At 65.6% G+C, this 26,691-nt stretch overlaps 1 protein-coding gene across 1 annotated transcript; it reads right to left on the reverse strand.

The window, feature by feature from the left end:
* On the reverse strand, positions 1-26,691 carry FAM171A2 (family with sequence similarity 171 member A2). Its single transcript, XM_050935331.1, has 8 exons — positions 26,500-26,691; positions 11,663-11,890; positions 9,876-9,968; positions 8,563-8,721; positions 8,303-8,479; positions 3,178-3,294; positions 2,029-2,155; positions 1-1,606 (listed from the first exon to the last, which is right to left on the reverse strand). The coding sequence occupies exons 1-8, from the start codon at positions 26,636-26,638 to the stop codon at positions 61-63; spliced, it is 2,586 nt and encodes an 861-aa protein (XP_050791288.1). The 5' UTR covers positions 26,639-26,691; the 3' UTR covers positions 1-60.

The raw sequence follows: 26,691 nt of genomic DNA on the forward strand, positions 1-26,691 counted from the left end.
CCCCCTCCTCTGCCCCCCAGGGGCTGGCGCCGGCTCCAGGAGGGGGCGCGGGCCCCCTTCTTACTTCACGTTGAAGACCATGAGTGGGCGCTCCTCACGCTTCTGCCAGGGGCTTTTCCTGTCCCCCGGCTCGTCGCCACCCTCGGCCGGGTCGGTCAGCTCGTCCTCAGGGCTGGTCATGGAGTCCCGGCGCAGCTCGCTGGCGCTGCTGCGGGAGCTGGTGCCCCGGCTGCGGCCCCGGCGAGGGATGGTGGCGGCCCGGGCCTCGGCCGTCTCGTCCAGCAGGGGCGTCAGGGAGTTGTCCTCGGGGGAGCAGATGGCCGTGCGGCTCTCGCTGCTGCTCTGCTCCGGGTCGTCAGGGAAGGCCAGCTTGGAGTAGGTGGTGGGGGCGGGGGGCCGCTCCCGCTCCTCCTTGGCTCGCTTGTGGGGCTTGGCCTCGTGGACGTCCACGCCCGAGTCCAGGCTGGCGTCATTGCTCCGGCTCTTCTCGCTGCCCTGCAGGTCGATGTAGGAGTGGCGCACCTGGGAGGAGCGCCCGTCCAGCGAGACGAACCAGGCCCGCGGGTGGGGCTTCACCCCCAGTTCCAGCAGCTTCTTCTCCGTCAGCGCCTGCAGCTCCCCGTTCAGCTGGGCCATGGTGGACTCGTTGAACAGCACTGGGATGGTGACGGAGCCGCTGACCGAGGAGGAGTGTGCCCCCCAGCCCTTGCCCTCCGAGTCCTCGCCCTGCTGGTGCTGCAGCTGGAGCTGCTGCTGGAGGAGCTGCCGCTGCTGGTCCTGGGGCCCGAACTGGTGCGGGATGGTCATCCCGGCCTGGCCGGGCAGCCCCTCCATCTCGGGCTGGCTCTCCGCCGGGCCGGCCAGGGCCTGCTCCCCGGAGGGGTAATCCGACGCCAGGCGCATGTAGTGGGCTGGGATGACCAAGGTGGGCATGACGTTGCGGTACACGCTGTCCTTCATGTGGTCGATGGAGCCGCAGAAGATGAGCTGCCCCGGCTGGGTAAGCGAGGTGGGCCTGGCCAGGTGGTCCACGGACTGCGACAGCATGAAGTCGGGGGGCTTGGGCTCCCCCTTGTGGCCCACGTAGTGGTCAAAGGGGGGTGGCAGGGGCGGTGGGGAGGGCGGCTCCTGGAGGTAGGGCTTGCTCTCATTCCTTGAGTGCTTCCGCGGCGGCTCGGTGCCCTTGTCCTCCGCGCGCTGGTGGGAGAAGCTGCGCTTGTATTCCTCCAGCAAGGGGGGCTCCAGCACGCCCGGGCCGTCCACGGAGCGCGCGGCCTTGAGCGAGAAGCTCTCCCCAGGACGCGGGTACTCCTCCTTGGGGGCACCCCGCTGGCTCAGCGTCTCCGTGGAGGCCTTGCTGACATGCCGCAGCTTGTGACGGAAGAACTCCTCGCGGGAGCTGCCCAGCTCGCGGGAGCTGGAGAAGGCTGACTTGAGGATGGGCGTGTGCACGTCGGTGTCACCAGCCGATGAGGCTGTCTCCAGGTGGCTGGTGCAGATCAGGTTGAGCTGGGACATGGAGGTGGCCTGGTCTCGCTTCGAGGCATCCAGCGGCCCAGACAGCTGCAGCTTCCTGTGCTGCTGTCGGGGTTTCAGGCACCTGCGCCTGGGGAGACAGGACTTGGTTATCAGCTGCCTGCCGCAGACTGCCTGGGCCAGCGCAGAGCCGCCTGCCCCGAGGGGAACTCAAGGCCCGAGGGAGGGAGCCAGGGCAGGGCAGGGGGCTGAGCCAGGCCTGGAGCTAGCCCCCGGCCTCACGTAGGGTACAGAGATCGAAAGTGGGAAGGGCCAGGAGGGTGCAAAGGGTGAAAGCCAGGTTAGGGGGCTGGGCTCCTGCATCTATCCCCTCCCCCACTCCCCTGGTGCCAGCCACACAATGCCCACGGCTGCCACCCGCCGCTCCCTCCACCTGCAACGGCAGGGCAAGCTGGCCCCTCCAGCCATGCGCCACCCCCTACTTCCACCAGAACCCAGGACCCTGCAAAGGCCACGTCCCCTCACCCAGCCAGTGGGCAGGAGGAGCCTCACCTGCAGTAGTAGATGAGCAGACAGAGCAGACTCAGCACCAGCAGCGCCAGCGCCCCCAGGATGGTGAGCAGGAAGATGGTGTGGTACGTGGTGATGTCCTTCATTCCCGACGCCAGCGCCACCAGCCCTAGCAAGGCAGGCAGCAGTGGGTCAGAGACAGGCACGGGAGCACCGCTTCCCCCGGGGCACAGCACTGCTCCTTCCCACCGGCCTGCCTGGCCAGCAGCTCCCAGCAATCAAGCTGCTTCCTTACTGCTTCTGGAGGGCCAAGGCAGGGCGGGGCGAGCTGGGCAGGCGGCAGTAACGGGAACCTGGCCAGGACCTGCCATCAGGACACCTGGGTTCTAGCCCCAGCTCCCCACAACCTGTTCCTCCATTTCCCAATCCCTCTTGTCCCCTTTGGAGAGGGGCCTGTCCTGTGTCTGCAGCACCCGATGTGGAAGAACATGGCTCCTGGCCAGGGCCTCCAGGCACTCCTGAGCCCTGCCCTGCCCTGCCCTGCCAGCTCTGTGGGTGAAGAGGCTGAGGCCTCCCTGTTCCTTGCCAGCACCCCCCACCCCACCCAGCGAGCAGCCGGCCAAGCACAGGCTCCCCATTTCCCAGGAGTCAGCCCCCTGGGAATGGACCCATCCCCAGCCAGACACCGAGCAATGCCCAGGGCAGGGAGCTGCATTCCCAGCTGCTGCCTGAGCAGCATCCGCAGCACCAAGATTCAGCCCAGCTGCTTCCTGGCGCCCCTTCACTCCCTCCGGGGCTCCTGCCCCCTCCCCACACAGCAGCTGAGCTGTCCCCGGCCAGGCCCAAGGTCCACAGGGGCTGCCCGAGAGAGGCTCTGCTCCAGCTGGGGGCCCAGCACCGGACCCCCCGCACCCTGGAGAAGCCCACAGGCCTAGAGCCATTGAGGTGTCAGCTGGCTCCAGTGCGGGGCCGGGGGCCAGGACTGACCCACCCCGGGATTTTGTGGCCTGGGGGCTGCTCTGCCTGGGAGCCCATTGGAACAACGCCAGGGCTGGGAGGAGGGTCCTGGCCTGGCCTGCCCACGGGGCCCTGCTTTCTGCCTCCCCATGACTTGCTCTGCTAGCCAGAGGCTTCCTGTGGCTGGGGAGGGTGCTGGGCTCCTCCCCTCGAGGCTGGGGGCGGCTGCTTCACCTGTGGTGGGGGAGGGCAGAGCTGCAGCCCAGTACCCCAGCTGGGGTGAGACGAACGTCCAGTACAGCTGGCGCCCCTCCTTCCTGATCAGCCCTGTTCCGTTTCGGAGCCAAAGGCCTGGGGGGGCGACAAAACAGAGTCAACCGAGCCGGGAGCAAACCGGCCTCTCTGGCCCAGCATCCAGACACGGATGGGACCACTGGCCCATCCCCCTGCTATTCACGCACCCTCCCTGCTGGATCAGGCCCTGGCACACCTCGCCCCACATCCCCCTTTCTGTCATAATGTGTCCCGCCTCTGCCAATGGCCCCCAGCAGATGCCCCAGAGGAAGGAGTCCGGTTCCCTAGTCACCTCTGTCCTTGGGCAATCCTTGGGCAATTCCTGTCCCAGCCCATGCCCTGGAGCATGAGGGTGAAGAGCCTTGCCAAGGGGAGTCCTATTCCCCTGTTCAAACCTTGCCCCATTATTGGAGCCAACAATATCCTGCAGCAGGGAGTTCCCCGGGATTACATCCTCTTTCCTTCAACTACTCAAGGGCTCCTCAGGCCTCTCCTCCCCAAGGAACAAGCCCCACACAAAGCTACCCACCCACCCTGGATGGCACTGGGTCCTGCAGACTTGGCTCACTAGGGAGTGGCAGGCTTCTCTCTGTGCCCCATGCTACAGCTGAAGAAAAATTCAGTGGCAACACACTGATGGCAGGATGCTGAGCTGAGCCGAGCCAAACTCAGACATGTGAAAAACAGGAAATGCGGCAGTACGGCTCCTCATGCAACCTTAACTCTGCCCTTGTTCAGCAATGCCCCATAACAACCCCCTGCACTTTGCTCCCCATTCATCTCCATCTGCAGCCCACCTCCTTCACCACAACACCCCCCTGACATGACTGGAGCCCACGAAGGCTCACACAGAGCCAAGTCCTCGGAAAGGACCCACCATGGGCCCAACCCCAGAGCCACCTGGCAGCCTCAGATGAGTCCCAGACGCTACCTTGGTTCCCCTGCATGCCCTGAGCCATCACCTACCGACCACAGGTACCTGCCATGGCCCCCTCGCTGCAGACAGCAGCTGTTCAAAGAGCCTCTGCCCTGCTACCGACTGTCCACACCCTCTGCCAAAGGAACAGTGCAGCCTGTGCCCTGGATATGCCCGGGCACCACTCCCTTGTGTTCCCATCTAGTCCCAGCTCTGTCCCACACCTCACGCATCCTCAGAGCCCAAACAGGGCCAGCTGCAGCCTGTGCCATGCACCGCAGGGGCACCTAGCCCACCAACTGCACCACTGCCGCCAGCTGGCTCCTGTCACCCCCTGGAGAACACGGGGAATGGGGCATGGCCAGCCTCTTTTCTTTCCTGAGGGACAGGGAGGGGGCTCAGACCCCCTTGGTAGGGTAAGTCCCCCCCAGATCTGGGCACACGCATGGGAGGGGAGAACGTGGGGCTGACAGAAGCCCCTACCTCTACTCTACCGCAGGCTCCCTACCACTCACCCCACACCCCTTCCCATTCTCCTATCCCTCCTAGCTTCCCTCTCCCCCCGACCTCTCTCCTCGCTGCAGCCTCAAACCTCTCTCTCCCCACACTTATGCCCCCAATCCCCGCTCCTCCCAGGAAGCAGACACGCATCTCATTTTGCTCCCAAAGACTCTGATTCCATCCCCCAAACTAAACCTGCCCCCCAGGACTCTCACAGCATTTCGACCTGCTGTCCTCGGCCCCAAACACTTTTTGCCTGAGGTGAGGGGCTGGGATTCACTCGTCCTCAGGTGTGTTAATTGAAGGGGGGGTTCGCAGCCATCAATCTCAGCCAGGTCTGGCATTGGCACAGCTCCGGTAACAGCACAAGGCTGTTTGGAACTCAGGAACCCCTTGGTCAAATGACTGTCAATCTGGATCACTCGTGCTACCCCCGCTCGCAGGCAGCCCCCTCAATTCCAAAGCATTCTGGGATGAGAGCAGGACAGAGCATGTAAAAAGATGGGAGTGGAAATCTCTAGCCGCTTTTCTGTCTGGGCACCCACGTAGTGTAAAAACGTACAGCCGTGTAACTCCTCTTCTCAGCTCGGACCCCCAAAGATTTCAGGGGGCCATGCACGCCCCCCCCAGTAACCCTTGACGGACAGAGACTGCTTCAATCTACAGTCACAGCAACAGTTGGGTTTATCTGAGGTGTAGGGGGGAGTAATATCTCCAGCCCCCCAACTCAGATGACTCCAAATCTGGGTCACCAGCCCCACCATGCCCCTCCGGAGGCACCAGATTTCCAACAATCCCATTGTGTTGGTTTTAGAGAACTTAGAAAGATCAACTGTGAACCAGCTGTCTCGACGCCACTGCGCCCATCGCGGGGCTGATAGCTGGCCCGAAAGCCAGCACGGCACTCAATGAGGGACCCATGTTCATTAACAGCCTCCCCTGACCCCCAGCTTTGCCCCAGCTCTAATGCCTCAGTGCCCCACCCCGCCGACTCCCACCTCCGCCAACGCCCTGGCGTCCCATCCGGCCAACCCCCAGCTCCCCCAACGCCGCAGCGTCCTGCCCCGCCGACCCCCAGCTCCGCGAACGCCCCGGCGTCCCGCCCGGCCGACCCCCTGCTCCGCCAACACCCTGGTGTCCTGCCCCGCCGACCCCCAGCTCCGCCAAAGCCCCGGCGTCCTGCCCTGCCGACCCCCAGCTCCACTAACGCCCCGGCGTCCCGCCTCACCGACCCCCAGCTCGGCCAACGCCCCGGCGTCCCACCCGGCCGACCCCCAGCTCCACTAACGCCCCGGCGTCCCGCCCCGCCGACCCCCAGCTCGGCCAAAGTCCCGGCATCCCCCCCCCGCCGACACCCAGCTCCGCCAACGCCCCGGCGTCCCGCCCCACCGACCCCCAGCTCCGCCAACGCCCCGGCGTCCCGCCCGGCCGACCCCCTGCTCCGCCAACACCCTGGTGTCCTGCCCCGCCGACCTCCAGCTCCGCCAACGCCCCGGCGTCCTGCCCTGCCGACCCCCAGCTCCACTAACGCCCCGGCGTCCCGCCCCACCGACCCCTAGCTCCGCCAACGCCCCGGCGTCCTGCCCTGCCGACCCCAAGCTCCACTAACGCCCCAGCATCCCGCCTCACCGACCCCCAGCTCGGCCAACGCTCCGGCGTCCCACCTGGCCGACCCCCAGCTCCACTAACGCCCCAGCATCCCGCCTCACCGACCCCCAGCTCGGCCAACGCTCCGGCGTCCCACCTGGCCGACCCCCAGCTCCACTAACGCCCCAGCGTCCTGCCTCACCGACCCCCAGCTCTGCCAATGCCCCGGCGTCCCCCCCACCAATCCCCAGCTCCGCTAATGCCCCGGCGTCCCCCTCGGCGTCCCCCAGCTCCGCTAATGCCGCAGCATCCCGACCCACCGATCCCCAGCTCCGCCAACGCCCCACTTACCCCCAGCTCCGCCAATGCCCCGGCGTCCCGCCTCGCTGATCCCCAGCTCCACTAATGTCCTGGCATCCCGCCCCACCGATCTCCAGCTCCGCTAACGCCCCGGCGTCCCCCCGCGGCTTCCCCCCCCCGATGGTCCCCGGCTCCGCTAACACCCCGACATCCCAACCTGCCGATCCCCAGCTCCGCCAACTCCCCAGTGTCCTGCCCCGCTGACCCCCAGCTCCGCCAATGCCCTGGCGTCCCGCCCCGCCGACCCCCAGCTCCGCCAACGCCCTGGCGTCCCACCCTGCCGACCCCCAGCTCCGCCAACACCCCGGTGTCCCGCCTCACCGACCCCCAGCTCCGCCAACTCCCCGGCGTCCCGCCCCACCGACCCCCAGCTCCGTCAACACCCCGGCGTGCCGCCTCCCCAACCCCCTGCTCCGCCAACACCCCGGCGTCCCGCCTCACTGACCCCCTGCTCCGCTAATGCTCCGGCATCCCGCCCCGCCAACCCCCAGCTCCGCTAATGCCCCGGCATCCCGCCCCGCTGACCCCCAGCTCCGCTAATGCCCTGGCATCCCGCCCCGCCGACTCCCAGCTCCGCTAATGCCCCGGCATCCCCCTCCGGCTTCCCCCCCCCCGGAATCCCAGCTCCGCTAACACTCCGGCGTCCTGCCCCACGAACCCCCAGCTCCGCTAACGCCCCGGCGTCCCCCTCCGGCTTCCCCCCCCGACCCCTGGCTCCACTAACACCCCGGCATCCCGCCCAGAGCCTCCCCCGCAATCCCGCAGCCCCCTACCCACTCCCAGCGCTGCCCTTCTCCCACGAGCCTGGGGCCTAATGGTGCTTTATGGCCACTGAGGCAGTTTCCTGGCGCTGCCAGTGAGGTGCCCTGTGGCCACATGGCAGAAGGGGGCTGGTGTGCGGAGCAGGGCTGAGAGCAGCTGGCCCATGGGCGAGACACTGTGCCCCTGTCTTAACTCAAGGAGATCCCAACACTGGGCCCTCACCCCCCAGCCAGCAGTGTCTCCTGGGGAGGGAAAGGCAGCGGCAGTCTGACACCTGCCATTCCCAAGCCCCCCGTCACATGCAGACATGTGGCACCGCCCACTGGCTGGACCCCTCCATGCTGAAACGCTGGCACAGAGCCAGTGGGGATCCCCAGTACCTCCTCCAGCCAATGACTGGAGCCAGGCAGAGACTCCACAAACTCACCATGTACATGGGTCCCCCAAACCTCCAGGGCACCCAGCCTGGCCCTATCCCCACCCCAGCCCCAGAACAACAGGGTGCCCAGCCTGGCCTTGCCCCCACCAAGTCCCAGATCAATGGGGCGCCCAGCCTGGCCCTACCCCCCCAGCCCTCCACCCCCACAACAACGGGTCCCCCAAATCTCCAGGGCACCCAGTCTGGCCTTGCCCCTACCCAGCCCCAGATCAGTGGGATGTCCAGCCTGGCCCTGCCCTCCCAATCTCCAGATCAATGGGGCGCCCAGCCTGGCCCTACCCCCCCAGCCCTTCACCCCCACAACAACGGGTCCCCCAAATCTCCAGGGCACCCAGTCTGGCCTTGCCCCTACCCAGCCCCAGATCAGTGGGATGTCCAGCCTGGCCCTGCCCTCCCAATCTCCAGATCAATGGGGCACCCAGCCTGGCCCTGCCCCCCCTCCAATCCCTAGATCAACGGGGCACCCAGCCTGGCCCTGCCCCCAACCCATTGGCCCTTACCGCTCTTGGTGTCGAACCTCCAGGCGGGCACGCTGGTGGCCGTGGTGGCACTGGTGTCGGGAGGCAGCGGGATGGACAGGTGCACGGGGCCCGACAGCTGCACCTCGGTGCCATTCCCCGTGAAGAGGTGGACGCTGACAGCGGCGATGGGAACCAGCTCCAGCCAGGTGCTGTTGGCTGGAAGGGGAGGGAGCCGTCAGAGGGGCTCACTGCTCCCCACCCCGACCCCTGCTCCCCCCAGCCCCTCCCTCGCCCCATACCACTGCCGTTGCTGTCAGCCCCGATGAAGGAGGGGAAGCCCCGCATGTCGTGGGCCCCGCTGGCGGCCGTCAGGGAGGCGGAGAGCTGGCTGTAGGTGGAGCTGCGGGGCAGCCGGGCCGCCTTGCGTTGGAACTGCACCCACGGCTGACTCTTGGCCCCTGCAACAACAATGGACGTGAGGCCCCTGCCCTGCCTGGCCGGAGCCTTGGCAGGACCCCAGGGTGCCCTGGGCCTGAGCTAGCCTCATGGGCTCCGGCAGCACCCTTGGCTCCATCGCAACTCCCATACACAGGGCCAAGAAGGCAGCCTCTCCCAGCCCTCCTGTGTGCGTGCTCCTCATCACATGGCAGGGGGCGGGCAGGGAATTTCTCACTGTCCCTGCCTCGCTGACGGGACCCAGTCTGTCGCCCTTGCGACCTGTCCAGGGCTTTTCCCCCAAGTCCCCAGTGGGGTCTACACGGAGATCTGCCAAAGCACAAGGGGCCCTCCAGGATTGGGGGCCAGACTCCAGCCCCTGCCTGGGCTGTGACCATGGTGAGCGGGTGGGTGGGTAGCAGGCAGGCAGCTTGCCCTCCAAGGGGCGGCAGACAGGACGCTAAAATGCTTCGGGCATCTCACCGGCTGCAGTGGCAGCTCCCTATGCCCCAGCCAGACAGGCAAGGGAATCCAGGTCCCTGCCAGACAGACAGGCCGTGACAATCGCCTCTCGCCCGGCCTGTTGCAATGACACAGCCTGAGCCATGGGGACACTCGTCCCAGCACACAGGTGAGACTACAAAGGCACCTCCCGGCCCCAGAGCTCCTGGCCACGCACCCCTGGAGGGCACGTCCGCCCTCCAGCGGGAGAGTAGCAGGGGCACACAGGCTATCGCCCGCCGCAGCTCCAATACCAGTGTCACTGGGGGCTTAAAATCAGTCATGTCCCTTCCCCAGAGCCCTCCCTGCCGCCTCTGGGCTGCGTGGGGAGGGACATAGGCAGGCCAGGCGCTTGCTGAGGGCCACAGCGTCCCAAGCTACCTGGCCCATATGCCCCACCTGCTGCCCCCGAGGGTAAAGCCCTGCTCTCCCCAAGGGGCCCCAGCTCCCCAGCACAAGGCCAGGGGGAGCAGGTAACATTTGGTGCTGCAGCACCTCTCCCTGCTGAATCCTGGAGGCAGGCGGGGTCTCCCCCATTGTCCAGGCAGAGGGGCAGTGGCTTGCCCCTAGGTCCCGTGCAGCGAGGAATAGAACCCAGGTGTCCTGGCTCCCCATCACCTGCTCTAACCACAGCCTCCCACGCACAGGGGAGGGGCTGGTGGGTCACGGGCCTCACCTGGTGATCCCAGCAAGATCTGCACCAAGTCCTCATAGAGGATGAGGGTGGCGGGCCGCTCCGGGAGCAGATACAGGCTGACAGAGGCATACACTGCAGAGGGACCGGACAGACACAGGGTACGTGAGCAGCAGGCGAGAGGCACGGGGCACAGCAGCTGCAATGCAGTGGGGCAGGGCAGCGGGGGAATGCACTGGGAATGGGGCATGTGTTGCGGGGAGGAGGGGAGCCTGGCACCTACCCAGGGAGCAGGGAAGTTGGCTCAGAGCAGACACCTGGCAGGACATCGCTAATGACCCTGGCACCTGACACAGACATGGATGGGCAGCTGGGGGGACAAGCGAGGGGAGATAGGAGCCAGGAGCAACGCGCTGTTAGCTATTCTAGCCCCTCGCAGTAGCGGGCGCTGTGGGGAGTGGGGCAGGGTGCTGGCTCGGGGGGAGAGCTCCCAGGTACCCCAGCCCTAAGCAACCGTGCGGCCAGGCTGGGAACTGAGGTTGGGTCTCAGATCGCAGCCCAGCCCACATGGCTGCAGTCTGAGGGTCTGGGGTGGGACATGGACTGGAGAGAGGGAAGCCCCTGTCAGAGTCACATCATGGGACAGGCACAGCCCAAAGTAAAAGCAGCCTCCCCACAAAACAGGGGTGCCACAGCCAACCCCTCACAGTGCAGGACAGAGGGACTTGGGGGACAGGGGACTGTCCTGGGTTGACCCTCCCTCACACTCCTCCAGCTCTTCCTAAAATAACCCAGGGCACAGAAGCTGGGGCAGGGCGGGTCTGTAAAAATAGCCCAGCTCTGCTGGGAGGGCTGGGGGGCGGTGCAGGGAGGGCGTCAGACAGATGGTGCCAGCTACAACCCCAGGGGTAGCTGTGCCCAGGAATTACGCTTCCCCAGATACCCCTCGCACTCCTCCCCTGGGCCCCGCAACCCCCCCCCCACTCCACCCCCCATCCCACATATCCCCACCCCCACTGCCCCCCACATGCACTCCTGCCTCTGGCCATGCACCTCCCCACCCACCCCCCATGCACACACCACTCCACTGCTCCCCCCAAGGCTGCAGATGCCCCTTCGCCCGTGGTCCCTCCCACGCGCACACACGCAGAGCTGCAGCTGAGGGCACTGATGCCTGTGTGAGGTCAGCCCACTGCCTGCAGTAAAGTCACCCTATCGACCCATCTGCCCCTCCTCAGTGAGCGGCCCCACGCCAGCCTGTCTGCGCCTCACCAACATGCGGCCTGCGGGCAGCCGCTGCTTGGCACAGAGCCCAGGCTAATGCTGACCCCCCACAGCCCTGATCAGGAAGGGATCTCCACTGGAGACAGTAAGGGGGGTCCCAGACACCACCACAGGGACGAGGGGGCAAATGGGGGGGCACCCACCAAAAGCACCTGCACGTGTCAGGAACCCCTGCAGCTCTTCCCCTCCTCCAGAGCCCCACACTGGGAGCAGGTCTCTGCCCCCCCAGCCCCAGGCCCTCCACAGTGGGTGTGTCTGCCCCTCTTACCCCCATCAGCCCCTCCCAGCTGGTGTATTATTAACCTGGTGCCAGCCCTGGTCCCCCCTCCAGTCCAATACACCCCAAACAGCCCAGGGGCTGGATGTGCCCACTGCCCCCCTCTTCCCTCTGTTGGCTGGGGGTGGGGAGAGCCAGCTAAGGGACTGTCCCCAAATCCCAGGCTATCTGCAAACTACCAGCCCACTGAGGGACTGTCCCCAAGCTCCTCAATCCCTCACCCCAATGCCTGGTGCCCAGCAGCAGGGCAGCAGCAGGCAGCACTCACATGGCAGCTTCTCGACCCGCCAGGGCACAGAGTTGGTGACGAAGCCACGCTTGGCGGCGGTGACCAGGATCCAGGTGCCCAGGCGGTAGCTGATGGGCAGCATCCCGATGCCCTCATGGTCTGTGGAGCCTGAAGCCAGTGACGTCTGGTTCCCATACACTTCCACAGCAGCCTGGGCCAGCGGGGAGAGGTCGCTGTTCTCATACACCTGGACTTTGATCAGCACCTCTGGGGAAGGGGAGAGTGGTTACGGGGGCCAGCCCTCTGTCACAATATCCTCCCTGCCCAGAGCCAGCTGGGTCCCCACCCCCCAAGTCATACCCAGCCCCAACCCCACCCAGCTCCAAGCACAGGCCAGAACCCTGCTAGAGAAGCCAAAGGGTGGCCAGGCCAGGGGAACCCCGCTGTGCCAGCCCCGCGAGCAGCACCTCCGCTGGGGCTGCCCCTGGGTGCAGACGGTACGTCCCTGCCAGCCCTCCCCAGGCCAGGGGAACCCCGCTGTGCCAGCCCCGCGAGCAGCACCTCCGCTGGGGCTGCACCTGGGCGCGGACGGTACGTCCCTGCCAGCCCTCCCCAGGCCAGGGGAACCCCGCTGTGCCAGCCCCGCGAGCAGCACCTCCGCTGGGGCTGCCCCTGGGAGCAGACAGTACGCCCCTGCCAACCCTCCCCAGGCCAGGGGAACCCCGCTGTGCCAGCCTCGCGAGCAGCACCTCCGCTGGGGCTGCCCCTGGGTGCAGACAGTACGCCCCTGCCAGCCCTCCCCAGGCTAGGGGAACCCCACTGTGCCAGCCCCGCGAGCAGCACCTCTGCTGTGGCCGCCCCTGGGTGCGGACGGTACGTCCCTGCCAGCCCTCTCCAGGCCAGGGGAACCCCGCTGTGCCAGCCCCGCGAGCAGCACCTCCGCTGGGGCTGCCCCTGGGTGCGGACGGTACGCCCCTGCCAGCCCTCCCCAGGCCAGGGGAACCCTGCTGTGCCAGCCCCACGAGCAGCACCTCTGCTGTGGCCGCCCCTGGGTGCGGACGGTACGTCCCTGCCAGCCCTCCCCAGGCCAGGGGAACCCTGCTGTGCCAGCCCCGCGAGCAGCACCTCCGCTGGGGCCGCTCCTGGGTGCGGACGGTACGTCCCTGCCAGCCCTCCCCAGGCCAGGGGAACCCCACTGTGCCAGCCCCGCGAGCAGCACCTCCGCTGGGGCCGCCCCTGGGTGCGGACGGTACGTCCCTGCCAGCCCTCCCCAGGCCAGGGGAACCCCGCTGTGCCAGCCCCACGAGCAGCACCTCTGCTGTGGCCGCCCCTGGGTGCGGACGGTACTTCCCTGCCAGCCCTCCCCAGGCCAGGGGTGTGCAGCAGCACTCAGCCCCTGGCCAGCTTCAGCCGTCTCCGTGGGCTCCTGCCCAGCCAAGAGGGGAAAGAAGCGGCAGGCCTTGGCAAGGCAGCATGGCCCAGCGGATCTCCAATACTCTCTACAGACCGGACCCCAGATGGATCAGAAGGACCTGGGCCGAGGGCAGCGCGAGCTCCCAGGGGGCCCATGCAGCAGCAGACGCCCCATGGAAACCCAGCAGCAGGAGCAGCCTTGGAGCCACAGGGAGGCTGGTGCCTCCAGCCCTGCCCGCCTGGCTCTGGACCCCAGTCCTCACGGTGGGCAGGGGGCCCCATGAGTTACCTGGAGCAGGGCTGCCGCCCTCAGCCTCGCGTGCTCCATGGCTGGAATCCCCTCTGCTGCAGGGTGCCTCTGAGCAGGATGGCACAGAGTGGCTGGGATAGAGCCGGGGTGCCCAAGGGGGGTCTCACCAGGGCCCACAACGCTACCGAACGGCTTGCCAGGCTGGGCTGCTAGGAGCTGGACACAATGTGCCCTCTCGGGTTTGGCTCAGCCCATGGTACACATGTTGGGTCTGGATTTCAAATGGCACCGGCTGCTGGGGGTCCTGATCCGTGGGGCCTTTGCCCCCAGGGTCCATGTGGTCCCTGCGCAGAGCCAGGCCCTGAGTACAGATCGTTTGGGGTGGGGCTGGGTCTCTAAGGCACACGAATCTGTGCTAGCGAGAAGTGCCAGGACGGCAGCTGTCCCGCTGGGGAGAACAGGAGAGGTCCGTGCCCATCCCCCACTGGCTGTTTTATTAGTGCCATGATGCTTTGCTATGGGCACTGCCCCCAGTGACTGGATACATAACCTGCCTCACGTCCCCAGGACCACCCCAGTGCCCGCTAGGCTCACTCTGCACCCCATACGCCCCATGCACTGGGGGCTGGCTTTAAATTGAGGCCTGAAAATCCAAGGTCCCACCTGTGACTCCCAGGGCACTGTGCCAAGTGCAGGATTTGCACCCCTTCCTCCCGTGCTGTGCCGTCCACCCCAGCGCATGGGGGGGGGGCTCTGTGGGGACTCTGGCCCTGGGACTTCTGGTTCTGCCGATGCAGGACCCAAGCCACCAGTACAGAGCGGGGAAAACATCAGGTGCTGAGATTCCCTCTCCAGACGAGCTCCGGGTTTGAGCGCGGCTGACCCCTTCCCAGCTACTATGGCCAGCTGGGGCCATCTGAAGGGCCCTGGAAATGCTCAGTGACCCAGCCAAGCCGAAGCTCTACCGGACCCGCTGCGGAGCTATGCCAGGGCTGCGAGGCCTTGGCAGAGCTGGGCACACAGACCAGAACCCACCCCGGCCCCGCCAGGGGAGGGAGGGAGCCCCCTTCGCTAACACCACGGGCGCTGCTCTCCGGCCCCGCTCCCAAGCAGCCTGCAAGGCGGTTCTTGGAGGCTGCCATCCTCTGCATGCACGGTCGCATCTCTAGAGCCGGCTTCCCAGCACAGCCCCCTCTGCCCCCGGTGATTTTCCGGCCGCAGCCCTCAGCCTCAGGCAGCCGGCCCAGGTTTCCGAGAGCCAGTTCCCATCACCCTGGCAACGACACCATTCACCCCCTGGCTAGGCTCTGCCGCGTGGGGCACTCCCCGAACAGCGGGCGCTGGACTGATGGCACGGCGCTCAGCTCCCCCATTACGCAGGCCGGCACCGCTGCCAGGGGTTGCCATGGCAGTCACAGGGTAGCGGCAGGCTCCTGTCTGGGGGGCCCTGGCTCCCCTCACCCGAGCTCATGCCAGCGCCCTGCAGCAACGCGCCCACCGAGCAGAGGGATCAGCCAGCCCCCGTCTCCAGCGAGGGGCAGATGCCTGCAACGTGGGGTCCTGGACTGCAAATCCCCAGTCTCGGCCCAGCCCCACACCCCAGGAGCTCGCACCCCCTGGGCTCGGTGTAAATGAGAGGCCTGTTCTGCCCAGACCCACCACACTCCCTGCAAGCTGCCCTGCCAGGGTGGGAGGGAGCCAATCGCTGTCACTGGGTAGGCGCAGGAGCCCCGAGGAGCCCGTACGGCCCCAGGGACAAAGCAGTGACCCGTCCAGGAGCTGCCCCAGCCTGCAGCACTGTCCCAGCCCTAGCTCCTGGCAGGGCCATTTCTGGAACATTTCAGTCCATCCCAAAACCAAACCAAACTCACAGCACAGTGAGGCCCGGGTGTGACCCGGAGTGTGGCACCACCCCATCCCCCCCCACCAGTAAACAGCGGCTGTGTTATTGAGAGATGCAAGACTGGCCACTCAGCAGTGCCCCATTTCAGACGTCCCGTTGGCAGCCCAGGGCCAGAAGTGGTCTAGTGGTTAGTGCAGGGAGCTGGGAGCCAGGCTTGCTGCCTTCTAAGTGCAGCATTCAGGGACAGGAGTGTGCTCTGCGGGTCAGACCAGCAGACTAGGAATCAGGACTCCTGGGTTCTACCCAGCTCTGTCCTGGGTGACCTTGGGCAGTCATGGCCCAGCTCTGCGCCTCTGTTTCCCCATCTGTCAAAGCAGAATGATACTGGCCCACCCTGGGAGGGGCTTAGGCTGAAATAGCTAGTTTGCAAAGTGCTCTGCATTCCTCAGAGGGAAGTGGCTACAGGCAGGACCCAGGGTCCCTTGGTCGCCCCCACCCCCAAGGAAATTACCAGAACACACAGGAGGGGCTCTCCATCTGCTCACACTAAGCAGCACCTGGGAGGTTGAGACCCCGTCTTTGGATCAGAGCCTGGCGCCTTGGCACCCATCCCAGCCTGCGATCAACAAGCCCCAGCCTCCCCTCATACCCCAAGCACAGCATTGATCAACGCCCGCCTCTCCCAGCCACAGGGGCCTGGACATGAGGGCATTCACGCCTCCCTCGCCTGGGCTTAGAGCCCTCTGGATTATGGGGTCCAAATGTCAATCGATTAATACACATGCCAGGAACACACAGGGCACCAGGCCCCCCCTTAACACAACCAGTGGTGGCTCGTGTCGCAGGGACCTCCACCAAGGCCACAAAGCCCCCGGCCCGGCTCGCAGAGCCCCACAGCCCCTCAGACTCAGAGTGGGAGAAATCAGCTCAGACCAAGTCTCACCCCACCCCAGGGCTTGATGCCGGCACTGACACATTCAGACAGCAAAACGTACCCCTAATTTCAGCAGTGCCTGTCACCAGCCAGGCCCCACGGGGTGGGGATTCTCGCCCTCGGGCCATTGTTAAACCATGCCAAGATGATGTTCTGCTCAATGCGCTCCGGGGGCTCTTTCGGGGCAGGTCTCCGGCCTGCACTAGCCAGGAGCTCACACTGGACAATCTCCAAACCATGCTACTGCAACCTCCCATATGACACTGTGGCATAGGGTCAGCCAGCCCCAGTATTTCTGGGATTGGCCCATTTTAATTGGGTGACCCTGTGGCCCCCACATGTTGCATCCGGGGAGGTTTGAGGCCTGGAAAAAGCCCTTTCACTCCAACGCACCAAGGGAGGGCTGGGTTCTCTCCCCAGCTCTGGGAGGGAGCAGGGTCTAGTGGGTTAGAGCGTGGGATAGTGGCGCTGGGAGCCAGGACCCCTGGGTTCTCTCCCAGTCTGGGAGGGCATGGAGTCTAGTGGGTTAGAGCCAGAGAGGCAGGGGGCAGCTGCGAGTCAGGACTCCTGGGTTCTCTCCCCAGCTCTGGGAGGCTGGGAGTGGGGACCCTGAGTTGCATTCCTGGCTCTAGGAAAGGGTGGTGTCTAGCAGTCAGAGCTAGGGGCTGACAGCACCACGATGCCCAACATTGCAGAGGCGTCTGTAACCAACCCTTGGCCAGTCTGTGGATCAGCTGCGAGCCCTGCTTGCCTGGGAAAGCCACTGGCCTAAAACCGAACTTGCTGCAAAGCCAGATTCTCTCAGCAGCGCAGCATCCTGGGCTCCAGGCGCCCGGGGACCTTGAGCTCCAAAGGCCAGAGCCCACGCTGGGTGCAGCCCAGGGAAAGGGCTCAGCTCTGCTCCGGAACAACAGGAACCTAGACCCGGGGGGCTCAAGGGGCCATTCCGGGCACATCCAGCTGATGCCCTATGCCCAGCCCAGATCCAGCCTTGGCAGGGGGGCGGGGCCATGCTGAGAACAGGGGCCCGGCTCAGCCCGCACCTGGTGGAGCCTCTGCTGCCCTGGACATGTGATCCAACCAGGGAGGGGGGCAGGGGAAGAGTCCCTTGAGGGGCAGCAGCCCCCCAAGCCAGCCTGCCTGTGGTGTCTGGGCCCAGATGTTCCCCAGATGGCTGGGCCGTTCAACACCAGAAATTCTAAGCAGCTGGTGCTAGTGACACATCCCGTCAGCCGGGGCCTGGGGCGGAGGCGCCGGGGCTCCCTCACCCCCCTGCATACCAGGAACAGCCGGACACATTGCAAAGGCAGGGTGGGCTGGGGGCCGGTGGCTGGAACGTCCTGCAGTCGCGTATCACACACAGGCCCCGTGTCAGCTGTCAATTGCCAAGGCACCAGCTCAGCCAGTGGTGTCAGCAGTGGGTCACTCACCGAGTGAGCAGATCCTGAGGGGAGGGAGGGGTCTCTCCTGAGCATGGGGAAAGCAGAGCCAGAGCCACCAGCCCCAGGACTGTGTCCAGCATAACCCACCAGGCAGGGCTCACATCAAACCCACTCGTCAGTTACAGCCACAGCCTGTGAGTGCTCTGCAGGCCCCCCCTCCACAGCCAAACCGCCCCCCTCAGCACAGGCTCATCGCACTACTGGGTTTCCGAAGGACCAAGCCCATCCTCGATTGCCAGCAGCCCCAGCCCCACTCCTGCTGGGATGAGCCTGCACCCTGGGGGGGGGAGGGATTGGCAACTGTTCCCCCCACACACACACACTTCATCACCCGCCTGGTGCTTCCTCCCCTGCGCCGTCTGGCCCCTCCTGAAGGGTGAAACGGGCAAAGTCAAGGGACCTCCTTCCAAAATGGCCCTTTGCGGGTGCCCACCCCTCCCCGACCTGAGCCCTGCTCCAGCTCTCACTAGCCCCATAGCACAATGGGGAAACTGAGGTTCAGGGAGGGGGCCTGGCAAAGGCAGGGAGAACCCAGGAATTGTGCCTCCCTCTCCTGCACTGAGCCTAGCGCACTCCATCACCCCGGCTCCCCATGCCCTCTGCTCTCACAATTGGACCCCACTACCCTCCAGCCAGACTAGGGTCCGGGAAATCCACCCTTGGGGATGGCCTGTATCCCAACACTGCAGCCCCAGACTGTGCAACCCACCAGCCTGCCTGGAGCCCGGGCTCAGGCCTGCTTTGCAGAGCGAAACAGTGCCAGTCCCTGGGGGTCCTGCCCCCAAACCCAGTGCTGCGTCCCGAGCACCACTGCCCTAAGGCCAAGCTGCACTGCAGCCCCTCTCCCCAAGCCAAATCTCCTCCACCCCCCTCCACACCCCCGAGGCTCCCCAAGGGCCGCCTGAGCGCGAGACTGATCCCCAGCCTCTCACCATCCCCCTGCGACAGCCCAACACAGGGCTGCCCAGGCTGGGCAAAAACCCAACAGCGTCAAACAGCAGCAGCAAAGAATGGATTTATTCTGCGGCCAGACTGGGGCCCGACACTGCACAGACACCGCGAGAGAGCGCAGAAGAGCCCCAGCAAACAGACAAGGCAGAACCAAGGTGAGAGATGGCAGCGTCAGCTGTACAGACGCTGCCCGGGTTACACAAACCCGACTTACACAAATCCGCATTTATGGAAAAAGTTCCATAAATTTTTTTTTTTGGGGGGGGGGGGGCGTAATTGTCGGGTATACATTCCCAACTTACGAAAAATTCGACTTACACACGGCGTTCTGAAACGGAATGCTTGCGTAAGTCGGGGAGCGTCTGTACTAGGAAAACTAAGGCACGGGAAGATTAAGGCCAGAATTTTCACAAGCTCAGCACCCAAAATGCGCCCCAGGCACTGAGCCTTTGAAAATCCAGCCCTATGGGACATGGTGCCAACAAGCACGACATAGATCCCTAACCTCCTAAGTCCAGCCCAGTGCCTTCCCACACCACATCTTATCCTTCTCCCCCAGCAGGTCCCCACAGATCAGCTGTCAGCCCCTAACAGTAACGCAGCTGAGCCACAAGCTGCATGGCTATCCACTGAGCCCCGGCTTGATAGGTTTATGGAGGGGGTGGTGTGATGAGATAGCCTAATTTTGGCAATTTGGCAATTGATCTTTGATTATCTGCAGATAAGTATGCCCAGTGGTCTGTGATGGGATGTCAGCTGGGGTGGGATCTGAGTTACTACAGAGAATTCTTTCCTGGGTGCTGGCTGGTGAGTCTTGCCCACATGCTCAGGGTTTAGCTGTTCGCCATATTTGGGGTCAGGAAGGAATTTTCCTCTGGGGCAGATTGACAGAGGCCCTGGAGGTTTTTCCCCCTCCTCTGCAGCATGGGGCACGGGTCACTTGCTGGAGGATTCTCTGCACCTTGAGGTCTTCAAACCACAATTTGAGGACTTCAATAACTCTGACATAGGTTAGTGGTTTGTTACGGGAGTGGGTGGGTGGGGTTCTGTGGCCTGTGTTGTGCAGGAGGTCAGACTAGATGATCATAATGGTCCCTTCTGACCTTAAAGTCTATAAGTCTATGAGAGCATGCAGAGCATCTCCCCAGAAGGAAGCCATTCTCAGGGGAGCATCCAGGCAGAAACTGCACCCGTGTGGGGAGACTGCCCTTGGTTCCCAGCTTTCAGCACCCCTAGCCAGCCGGGCGACAGCCCCTCACAGCCCAGGAACTGCCAGCCCTGCCCCATGCAGCATCTGCACCCCCAGATCTCAGAACATGGCACCTTAGTGGAGAAGAATCATTTCACAGGGTGGGAAACCGAGGCACGGAGGGGTAGGGACCCACCCGAGGTCACCCAGTGTGCTGGTTGAAGGGTCAGGAACGGGCCCCAGAAGCACTGATGACCGGCCTCATGTTCAATCTACCTGGTCACGACTGACCGGATACACGGCATCACTGAAATGCAGCCACCTCTGGTGCAGAGCGCATCTGCTGACAGACATGCAGCCTGCGCATGCCACCCACATGCTGCCAAGGGCTGGGCAAATATATTTGGACCCAGCGGAACAACGTGGTTTTGAAATTCAGGTTGGAACGTGAGCTGCTGAGCGGAGGGCACCCCCCCCCCACAAACACAGGCAGTACAGTCACCCCAGTCCCCCCCACCCCAGAGTCACCCCCCAACCTCCTCTCACTAGGCCAAAGGGACCCGCTCCCTTGGCATGGGGAGTCCAAGCAGCCTTCACCCTCCCGCCTGGACTGCTCACAGTCAGGGCTGGGGGGCTCCATGCCCCTCCCCCCAGGGAATGTAACCCTGCCTGGCACGCAGTCTTAGGGGCATTTCCTGCTGCTCCGGCCCCCCCAGTGGGATGAGTTGGCCCAGGGCAGAACCGGGGGGGGCCCCACCGCAGGGGGCTCTATTGAGACACTAGATGCGGCCCCCACACAATGGCCACAGCCCCTGCCACCCTCCATGGGGCTGGGCCCCAGCTCCTCTGCCCCCTTTCACAGCAACTGCTGCAGCCTCTGCAGGAGGGGGGTGGGCAGAGGAGCCGGCGCCATGGCAACGGCGGGAGATTTCCAGGCAAGCCCCCTTTGGAGCCTCTCCTAACGGAGCAGGAGGCAGAGCCCCACCCCCGTCCGCTCCGAGTGCAGATCCCCCCCCAGATCCCGGGGACCAGCAGGGTCCGGGTTCGAAGAGCCCCGCCCCCACCCTCTGCAAACAGGCTGGGCCTGGAGGAGGGCAGGGCAGAGGAGGGGGAGGGGGCAGATAAGGGGGAAGTGGGTTCCCAGGGGGGGAGGGGGCAGAGAAGGGGGAGGTGGGTACCTGGTGGGGGAGAGGGCAGAGAAGGGGGCGGTGGGTTCCCGGGGGGAGGGGCAGAGAAGGGGGAGGTGGGTACCTGGTGGGGGAGAGGACAGAGAAGGGGGAGGTGGGTATCCGGGGGGGAGGGGGCAGATAAGGGGGAGGTGGGTACCTGGTGGGGGAGAGGGCAGAGAAGGGGGCGGTGGGTTCCCGGGGGGAGGGGCAGAGAAGGGGGAGGTGGGTTCCCAGGTGGGGGGAAGGGGGCAGAGAAGGGGGAGGTGGGTATCCGGGGGGGGGAGAGGGCAGAGAAGGGGGAGGTGGGTACCCAGGAGGGGAGAGGGCAGAGAAGGGGGAGGTGGGTACCCGGGGGAGGAGGGGGCAGAGAAGGGGGAGGTGGGTACCCGGGGGAGGAGGGGGCAGAGAAGGGGGAGGTGGGTACCCAGGAGGGGAGAGGGCAGAGAAGGGGGAGGTGGGTACCCGGGGGAGGAGGGGGCAGAGAAGGGGGAGGTGGGTATCCGGGGGGGGGAGAGGGCAGAGAAGGGGGAGGTGGGTATCCGGGGGGGGGAGAGGGCAGAGAAGGGGGAGGTGGGTATCCGGGGGGGGGGGAGAGGGCAGAGAAGGGGGAGGTGGGTACCCGGGGGAGGAGGGGGCAGAGAAGGGGGAGGTGGGTATCCGGGGGGGGGAGAGGGCAGAGAAGGGGGAGGTGGGTACCCGGGGGAGGAGGGGGCAGAGAAGGGGGAGGTGGGTACCCGGGGGGGGGGGGGCAGAGAAGGGGGAGGTGGGTACCCGGGGGAGGAGGGGGCAGAGAAGGGGGAGGTGGGTACCCGGGGGAGGAGGGGGCAGAGAAGGGGGAGGTGGGTTCCCGGGAGGGGAGAGGGCAGAGAAGGGGGAGGTGGGTACCCGGGGGAGGAGGGGGCAGAGAAGGAGGTGGTGGGTACCTGGGGGGGGGGAGAGGGCAGAGAAGGGGAAGGTGGATTCCCGGGGGGGGAAAGGGGGCAGAGAAGGGGGAGGTGGGTACCTGGGGGGGAGAGGGCAGAGAAGGGGGAGGTGGGTACCTGGGGGGAGAGGGCAGAGAAGGGGGAGGTGGGTACCCAGGGGGAGAGGGCAGATAGAGCTCCTCTCTTGTCCTTCCCCTATTCCCACCCATCCACATCTCTTCTGTCCCTTCACCGGACTGTGTCACCCCCAAATACAGCAGCTTCCCCCACGTGGCACTTCCCCTGCTGCAGCCCCCCCCCCCCCCCGCTGCCTCCAGGGCCAAGGCCCCTCGCCAGCATCCCGGGTGCTACCAGCACCGACCAAAAGCCCTAACCTGGTCCTGGCAGCAGAGAGGCTGAGCGCACCGGGGGGCAGACGCAGGCTGTAGGGAAAGCTGTCGGTGTGGACCAGAGGGAGTGGCGGGTCTCCCCTTCCACCAGCCGAGGGGATTTAATTCTCCCCTCTCCCAATCCCGGGGCTGGATTCATACCCACAGCTCAGTCTGGGCCCCAGCCCAACCAAACTCAGTGTCAGAACAAAGGGACCCAGGCATCCAGGCAATACACTCCTCCCAGGCGCCCGCAGAAGATCAGGCCAGGCCTGGGATGCGAAGGCCCATCCCCAAAGGGGAACCTAGCCCCACCCACCCCCACAGGGGCATTCCCAGCCCAGGGATGCCAAGCACAGAATCTGCCCCGACTGCCAGGCCCAGTGGCCCCACAGGAGGAGCACAAAGTGCTTGGCAAACCCTCAGCTCCACATCAACCCCCCGAGCAGGAGGGGAGCTATTGACAGATGGGGAGAATGAGGTGCAAGGAGTGAGCGAAGCCTGGAGCCCAGAAGTCCTGACTCCCAACTGCTCAGCAGAGCCCCCCACAAGCCAGCACAGGAACCCAGGGTCCCCTGCTCCAGCCCAGGGCAGGGCTGTGCCCAGGACGCCCACCAGCACTGCCCCAGCCACATGCTTAGCGGGGCTGTTCCCAGGCCTTCCTGCCTCTGTGCAGCACTTTGAGCCGATGCCTGGGCAGCCAGCGGCGGGGCCCCAGCCTCCATCCCCGCCCTGCCAGGTCACAGCCTCTCTGCCCTGCTGCCAAGGGCACCCGACTCCCTGTGCTCGCAGGCCCAGGCCCTGGGCCAGGCCCAGTCTGGGCTAGCTCTGCAGGAGAGCCCCAACCTCCACTCCCAGGGACACGCGGGCTCCTTTCAGCCCCAGCAGGCGGGGAAGTAGGCAGGGATGGTGCTGGTCGGGGGGGGGGGGTACAGGGGAGCCCGTACCAAAAGGGGCAGGACATCCCGGGGGTGGCTGAGAGGACGGGGGTGCCGGGAAGGGGGACAGCTGCAGGGAGCCTCAAGCCAGTGGATGCCGAAGTACAGATGGGGCAGCTAGGAGCAGGGAAGGCTCAAACCTCAGCCCTACCCCACTGAGTCACATTAGGGAGACTTCATGTCAGCTGGACATGCAGCTCCCCACAAACCCCCCTGCTGGGCTCACCCCCCCATCGCAGCACTGTCTCTAACCCCCCTGACCCCTCCCAGCACCCCAGACACTGGCTCTCCCACCCTGCTCAGTGAGTCCTTGGAGGCCCTGGTGCCCATGGCAAGTTCCTCACGGGCAGGAATATGCCACCCTGCCCAACGTCGTCCCTCGCAGCACTGCCACAGGGTGCCAGGGCTGTGGGGAGCTGTGCCCGTGGGCACTGTGGTGAGCGAATAGGGCATCCAAACCCCATAGACTGGGTGGGCAATCGTAGCCCAGCCAATGTGTCTCCGCTGGGAGGGGCGAGCGTGTGCCCACTACCACTGCTGTGCTGGTGAGTGGAGCCTGGTGGCTGGCAGGAGCATGGAAGTGGGGGTGCAGGACAGAAGTGCAGGGACCCTTGCCCTACAGATGCTCTGCCTGGCTCAGCAGGGGCATTTCCAAGTTGGGCGGGGGCCTCCATCCTCCAGCACTGGGCACCAGCCCTGCAGGGTCAGCATGTGCCATGATCTGGGATGGTGACCCCTCTGCCAATCACATGGGGCCCCTCCCCTCCCCCCAGCATTGGGACAGACTCCCTAAAGCCCAACCCCACTTCAGGGGCAGGGGGTCGCGTCCCCTGCGGGGCTCTGGATCCTGGCCCTGCTCAGCTTGGCAAGGCGCTGAGCTCTGTCAGGCCTGACACTGCCTTTGCTGCCCCATCACCAAGGCCTCCAGGCTAACGCTGCCAGGAAGAGGGACGCTGGGCACAGCGCACCCTACGCCATCCCCACCAGCAGCACCTCCTCACTGGCACAGCTCCACCAGCCGGGACCCGCGCTGAGCGGGAGCCCAAACCTCTGCAGCACAGCACAGATGGCAGATGATGATCCTGTCCCCAGGCTGCAAGTGGGGAAGGAGCCAGTTCCCCAGCTTGGGCCCCCCAGCCCCAGCCTCTTCCCCGGCCCACCACCATCTTTGTTCCAGCCACAGCCACTTGTGTCCTCCCGGAGAAGGATCCTGGGGCCTTAATGGAGCTGCTGCTAGGAAACCGGCTCTAAGCTCGGCAGGACTTGGGAGCATCTGGCTCTTGGGCCTCTCAAAAGCCAGCTCCAACCTCACAGGGCTTTACCACGTAGGGTCGCCTGGGGATGGACAGGGACAGATGTGTAGCGGCTGACGGACAGACAGAGGGGTGTGCAGGGAGGCAGACAGGGGTGTGTGCAGGGGGACAGACAGGCAGACAGAGGGGTGCGCAGGGGGACAGACAGACGGACAGGGGTGTGCGCAGGGGGACAGACAGGCGGACAGAGGGGTGTGCAGGGGGACAGACAGGCGGACAGAGGGGTGTGCAGGGGGACAGACAGGCGGACAGAGGGGTGCGCAGGGGGACAGCTGGATGGACAGAAGGGGTGAATGGGAATGGATGGACAGAAGGGTGCATAGGGAGACAGACAGACTGCGGCGCGCAAACGGGGACAGACAGGCGGACAGAGGGGTGTGCAGGGGGACAGACAGGCAGACAGAGGGGTGCGCAGGGGGACAGACAGGCGGACAGAAGGGGCGAACGGGGATGGATGGACAGAAGGGTGCATAGAGAGACAGACAGACTGCGGCGCGCAAACGGGGACAAACAGGCGGACAGAGGGGTGCGCAGGGGGACAGACAGGCGGACAGAGGGGTGTGCAGGGGGACAGACAGGCGGACAGAGGGGTGCGCAGGGGGACAGCTGGATGGACAGAAGGAGTGAACAGGGATGGATGGACAGAAGGGTGCATAGGGAGACAGACAGACTGCGGCGCGCAAACGGGGACAGACAGGCGGACAGAGGAGTGTGCAGGGGACAGACAGGCGGACAGAGGGGTGCGCAGGGGGACAGACAGGCGGACAGAGGGGTGCGCAGGGGGACAGCTGGATGGACAGAAGGGGTGAACGGGGATGGATGGACAGAAGGGTGCATAGGGAGACAGACAGGCGGACAGAGGAGTGTGCAGGGGACAGACAGGCGGACAGAGGGGTGCGCAGGGGGACAGACAGCCGGACAGAGGGGTGCGCAGGGGGACAGCTGGATGGACAGAAGGGGTGAACGAGGATGGATGGACAGAGGGGTGTGCAGGGGACAGACAGAGGGGTGTGCAGGGGACAGACAGGCGGACAGAGGGGTGCGCAGGGGACAGACAGGCGGACAGAGGGGTGCGCAGGGGGACAGACAGGCGGACAGAGGGGTGCGCAGGGGGACAGCTGGATGGACAGAAGGGGTGAACGAGGATGGATGGACAGAAGGGTGCATAGGGAGACAGACAGACTGCGGCGAGCGAACGGGGACAGACAGGCGGACAGAGGAGTGTCCAGGGGACAGACAGGCGGACAGAGGGGCATGTGCGTCGGGCACAAGGGGGCCAGACGGACAGGCAGATATTTAATAAAGATCGGATCAATCAGGACAATTGGGATAATTCCCCCCCCCTCCGGTACATGGGGTGTCAGGGCCCAGCAGCCGGGGGGCGGAGCCGGGGACCCCATCTGGCACCAAGGCGCTGTCTCCGGCAGACAATGGTGCCATAAAAATAGCGCCGCAAAGGGAGAGAAAAACAAGTGGGGGGTCCGCCTCGACTCCCGCCCCCGTGCGTACCGGATCCACTGGCTCCCCGAGCCCCAGCCCCCCGCGAACGGTCCCTGCCCCAAAGCAGAAAGAGATGCGGGCACCCGGGTCCGGAATCCGGGCAGCACAGCTGCAACCCCGCCCCGCGAGGGAAAAGGGGTTAACCCGCCAGTGGGGGGCTTGAGCGGCGGGGGGGGGCGGGGGCTGCGGGGTGACGGGGAGGCCCGGGATGGGGAGATGCTTCCAAATCGGCCAGACGTGTCAATCCTGACCTGATTCCAGCCTGAGACCCCCCCCAGTTCCGCAGCCTCCTGCAGGGACCCCCAGAGCACCCCCCCCAGTTCCCGCAGCCTCCCTGCAGGGACCCCCAGAGCACCCCCCCCAGTTCCCGCAGCCTCCCTGCAGGGACCCCCAGAGCCACCGCAGGACCCGCAGCCTCCCTGCAGGGACCCCCAGACTCCCCAGTTCCCGCAGCCTCCCTGCAGGGCCCCCCAGGACCCGCAGCCCGGGGCGCTGGGGCAATGTGCACCGTGGGGTGCTGAGAGCCACTGACCCAAACTGCAAACCCTGCATGGGCTGGAACCTGCTCAAGCCCCCAGTTCCAGCCCCCGGCGCTGCAGGGCCCCCCAGCCCCCCGCGGGGCCCCCCAGCCCCGGCCGCTCACCCTGCGGGCTGGGCGGCTCCCCCGGAGACTTGCCCGGCGCGGGCCAGATGTTCGCCGCCAGCAGCAGCAGCAGCAGCGGGAGGCAGCGGTCGCGGCGCCGGGGCGGCATCGTGGGAGCCGGAGCCGGAGCCCGCAGCATCCGCCCGGCGGCGCTACCCGCCCATGGGCCCGGCCCGGCCCCGCGCAGAGAAA

The sequence above is a fragment of the Gopherus flavomarginatus genome, chromosome 25, assembly GCF_025201925.1.
Source record: "Gopherus flavomarginatus isolate rGopFla2 chromosome 25, rGopFla2.mat.asm, whole genome shotgun sequence".
In the NCBI taxonomy this organism is placed as follows: domain Eukaryota; kingdom Metazoa; phylum Chordata; order Testudines; family Testudinidae; genus Gopherus; species Gopherus flavomarginatus.

What these genes read in the sequence shown, in the direction of transcription:
- FAM171A2 (XM_050935331.1), bottom strand. Translation starts at nt 26,638, where the DNA reads ATGCTGCGGGCTCCGGCTCCGGCTCCCACGATGCCGCCCCGGCGCCGC. An exon ending in GGAGCCGCCCAGCCCGCAGG is followed by an intron (nt 11,891 to 26,499) that starts GTGAGCGGCCGG and finishes CCCCTTCCCCAG; the next exon opens with AGGTGCTGATCAAAGTCCAG. An exon ending in GCGGGTCGAGAAGCTGCCAT is followed by an intron (nt 9,969 to 11,662) that starts GTGAGTGCTGCC and finishes GTCCCTCTGCAG; the next exon opens with TGTATGCCTCTGTCAGCCTG.